Source organism: Poecilia formosa, unplaced genomic scaffold, assembly GCF_000485575.1.
Source record: "Poecilia formosa unplaced genomic scaffold, Poecilia_formosa-5.1.2 Scaffold105, whole genome shotgun sequence".
In the NCBI taxonomy this organism is placed as follows: domain Eukaryota; kingdom Metazoa; phylum Chordata; class Actinopteri; order Cyprinodontiformes; family Poeciliidae; genus Poecilia; species Poecilia formosa.
In genome coordinates, this window is record NW_006800044.1 from 990,654 (window position 1) to 994,818 (window position 4,165).

At 38.5% G+C, this 4,165-nt stretch overlaps 1 protein-coding gene and 1 long non-coding RNA gene across 2 annotated transcripts in view; one reads left to right on the forward strand and one right to left on the reverse strand.

Annotated features, from left to right (window-relative positions):
- LOC107837026 (uncharacterized) overlaps positions 1–4,165 on the forward strand; it is a 19,739-nt gene that overhangs the window by 634 nt on the left and 14,940 nt on the right. Inside the window, exon 2 of the long non-coding RNA XR_001662998.1 lies at positions 1,431–1,441. This is a non-coding gene — a long non-coding RNA (uncharacterized LOC107837026). The remainder of the gene's footprint in view (positions 1–1,430; positions 1,442–4,165) is intronic.
- Positions 435–3,912, reverse strand: has1 (hyaluronan synthase 1). Its single transcript, XM_007559550.2, has 5 exons — positions 3,823–3,912; positions 2,508–3,197; positions 2,148–2,373; positions 1,923–2,055; positions 435–1,789 (listed from the first exon to the last, which is right to left on the reverse strand). The coding sequence occupies exons 2-5, from the start codon at positions 3,189–3,191 to the stop codon at positions 1,114–1,116; spliced, it is 1,719 nt and encodes a 572-aa protein (XP_007559612.1). The 5' UTR covers positions 3,192–3,197; positions 3,823–3,912; the 3' UTR covers positions 435–1,113.

Sequence of the window (4,165 nt, forward strand, 5' to 3'; positions counted from 1 at the left end):
TTATATATTAAGCTATATTAATATAGCTTAATATATAATCATATAAGCTATATTGCTTATATGATATAAGCAATATAGCTTATATCATTAAGCTATATTGCTTTTGGTCAGATACATAAAAATAAAAGTTTTTTTCATTATTATTTTTCTTGTCAGCACATTCACTTGCTCATTTCAGGGCAGGTGAGGGTGTGAGTTTCAACTGAATACTTGGGAAGCTAATCTTAGCATGAGACATGAGTGAGCTAATTTAAAAAAAAAATATTTCTTTGTTTCCAGCTTTTTAGGATAAATATAGCAAATAATGTACATTTTCTCCAAAGATTTTATTATAAATATTTTTTATTTGGCAGAAATATAATAACATTTTTCACATTTCGAAATATTTACAGCCAAACATAAAACATAGAGAACAAACATATAGACATATCAAATGTATCAAATTCCATAAAAGTGCATTTGTACTGTACTTCACACAAGATGAATATACCAACTGTAACAATAAATCAATCAGCTTTGTTTATACTGTTAGATAGATTTGATTACAGTGAGGTGTGTAAGCTTTGTTGCCAAAAAAAGAAAAACATAATGTATGATGTATGCATGATAAAGTGTTGCGATAACTTCGGGCATTGGTCGGAGATGGCTTTTCTTCTTATTGATGTTTCACAGTGTAGCGTTCTCTACATACAGTGTGCAAGTTTCAAGTAAATATGCAGAACAGCATGAGATGCAGTGCAGCATTCAGTGCAGAGACAACTTCATTCTCATAAGTGTACACAACTATATACATGGACAGTAGAGGTATCAGTAGAGTTAGTCTTCCTAGAAATAACCAATCACTTTTTCCCAGATTTAAATATCAAAAATAAATATCTTATAACAGACAATCTGCTTTCTCATCACCTAATCAAGAAAAGTTTGAGTATTGCAGTAACCCCCAAAGGTTCAGCTCATATACTTTTAAATATGTAAAAACATCTCCATATGAGTGAAAAAGTCGATGTTACCCTTCTAATTGATAGAAACAATACTTAATCCCTTAGTTTGTACTGACAAAATAAATACAATAAATAAAGCGATAGTCATTAAAATTGTATTCAGTCTTTAAAGCTACACGCTAATGTTGTAGCTTTGGGAGCGCCTTCTGCATAACCTTCGGAACCACGCCCAGTAGAGGACCATCATGACCAGCCAGTAACATAAGTACGCCACACAACCAAAAACAAGAAACCGAGTTTCCATAATCTTGGCTGGACTTGACCAATCTTCTCGAGTCTCCCTGTAGATTGTGTATCCAAACCCACCTAAGAGAATAGCAGCCCACACTGACAACGGAAGTAGGGGCATGTAGTTACCAACAATCTTACGCCTGCCAGACGTCCCCCAGCTGCTTTTGTTCATCGTGAGAATGGCAAAATACTTTGCAGGCAGCAAACTGGTCATGTACAACGAGGAGTAGAGCGACATGAAGACCATCACTATGTTTTGGCGAAGGAGGCAGGCGTAGGCTGCTTTCACCAGCCCGATGAGCTGGATGCAGCAGAGAACCCAGAGGATGTCCCACAGCGAGCCCATCCAGAACAGCTGGATGATGGTGGCTGTGACAAAGAAAGGAAAAACGCCGGAGACGATGGACTCGTAGGTCATCCAGAGGTGATGCTTGTGCCACCACATCGCGTTGTAGAGCCACTCGCGAAAGTAGGATTTGGTCCAGCGAGTTTGCTGGTTGAGCCAGCGAAGAAACTGGGCAGGTGTTTCTGTATAGCACTTTGAACGAGCTGTGTATCTAAAAAGAAATACAACAGACAAAAAACATTATAGAAAGCTTTACATCTAGCATCTCAAAAACATGACGAATAATGAATAATTTATTTTGTTTGGGGGTTTTTTTGTAGTAGATATAACAAAATAGTAAGTACTTTGTGGCGTAGCCCATGCTCAGCATTCGGTTGGTGAGATGCCTGTCATCGCCAAATGTGCAATGACTTCCCAGAAACTTCTGGTTGTACCAGGACTCCAGAAACTGCTGGAGGATGTCGTTCCTGTACAAACCTGCAGGAAAACATATGTATCTAGTGAGATCTTTCAACAATATTATGTAAAAATGATCCTCCTTTGACATCAGTGACAATTATCTCCCTTACCCAGAGGACCGCTGATGCAGGACACACAGTTGAAGAAGGACTGGCAGGACCGCTCGATGTTGAAAGCCATCCAGTACCGGAGGCTGCTCATGAAGCTGATGTATGAATCTTTCAGGTTGAGAATCATCACGTCTCCTCCCACAGCACCGTACCTGGGGTTGCTCTCTAATACCTTGCACAGTTCCACAGTAGCTAAAGGGTCCAGCTTCGTGTCAGAATCACACACCTGAGGAGTCAGAATATTAAACATCACTGAAAACTTGTAACGCCATAATTTTTTTATTTATTTATTTATTTATTTTTTACAAGATATTGAATAAAACTTTTTGAGATTTTTAACAAGTGAAGAAAAGTAAATACCTGAATATAGTCAACTGCTGATCCCAAAGCCTTAAACGCAGTGTACATCACCTCCCGCTTGCCTCCCCACTTCTGCATGACGCACACACACCTTTTGGTCTGGATCAGATGCTCCAAGTCTTTTTTCTGAGGATCCTCTCCAATGACATAATCAGCGCTGCTTTCTGTTCCCGTCTCTTCATCTTGCTGAGGCTTTGTGGGATCCCATGAGTGGTAGTTGTTCTTCCACACAAAGAAACCCGGATCCTGGTCTGCAAACACTTCCCTAAACATGTCCATCATGTACCTGTCATCATCTGAGTTCCCGTCAATCACCATGATGATGCGCAACAGCTCCGAGGGATACTGCAAGCTCTTGACAGAGTTGAGGCACTCTCTAAGATAGATGGGATCCTCCTGGTAAGCAGAAATTGTGAATCCAATTGTTTTAGTGTAGCTGCACGGCTTCGTGCGGGTTTTCATTCGCCGGTGCTCGATAAAGGCGAACAGGCTTTGAACCAGAACATGGAGCGAGAGCAGGAGTCCGTAAAAGCCGAAGGAAATGATCCCGTACATGGATGTGGCCAGCTGGAAGCCTTCCACATAGGCCCAAACCATGACTCCCAGAACCAGCAGAGCAAAGAGGAACGTGAAAATGGCTCGAAGGATTGTCCAAAGCTTCTTTAATGAATGTTTCAGCTTCATTTTGCTCTGCAGACCAAAATACACGACAGGTTGGTTAATTCATTCAAAAGAGACTTAAAAACCTTTTCAAATTATTCCAGATGAGAAACCTGGCAAAGGTCTTTGATAAAGTTTGACAAGCTTACAGCTTTAAGGCAGAATGGATGACAAAGACTATTAATACAAGAGTTTTCTGATTTTCTGAAAGACAGCACAATATTGTAACACAGAAACAATATTTTCATATTTTTTTACCTGTGTGCCCATGATATTTTTCTTTACATTTTATAATATTAATAAAGTCAAAGAGCTTTGCAGAACTGATAAAATAAAATCATTATAATAACGAAAAATCCAGAATCTGTTTAAATCATTAGTTACAGAAATTGTGAGATCTAATATTTCACAATATTTAAGATTTTATCATAATAAATATTTTTACTGCTGTATTACAACAAAATTTTATTTTATTGTAATATTTAATTTTTTATTTTTCTTGGATTAAACTTAGAATATTGAATAAAATCTTAATAAATTAATAGAAACTCCAGTTTCACGATTTTCCCCTTCTTATATCAGGTAAGTAACTAAAATATAAAACTAAAACATTACTTCTTTTTTTTTCTTTTTTTTTCGCCCTTTTGAACCTTACCTGATGATGTGCGGCTCCTTTGGCTTCAGAATTTCAGTTCGCACACCCCTTGTTGTTCTCAGTCTGAATGCTTTTGGTCTGGAGTTTGCTGCCTTTATAAGTTTTTAGGTTTGGGATGGGGCTACGTGCTGGTTTTTATGCCTTGTGAATGGTTAATTAAGCGCGCCGCGGCTGACTCAGTCCTGCGTCAAGAAGGAAGGGGCGCGCGGGGCAAACATTTCTTTGTTTTTGTCTTAACCATGGAGATCTCTTATACACTGAAAAAATGATGGATTACGCCTCAAACAGCTGCAAACAGCTCACTTCTTGCGAAGTTTCTATCTATCTATCTATCTATCTATCT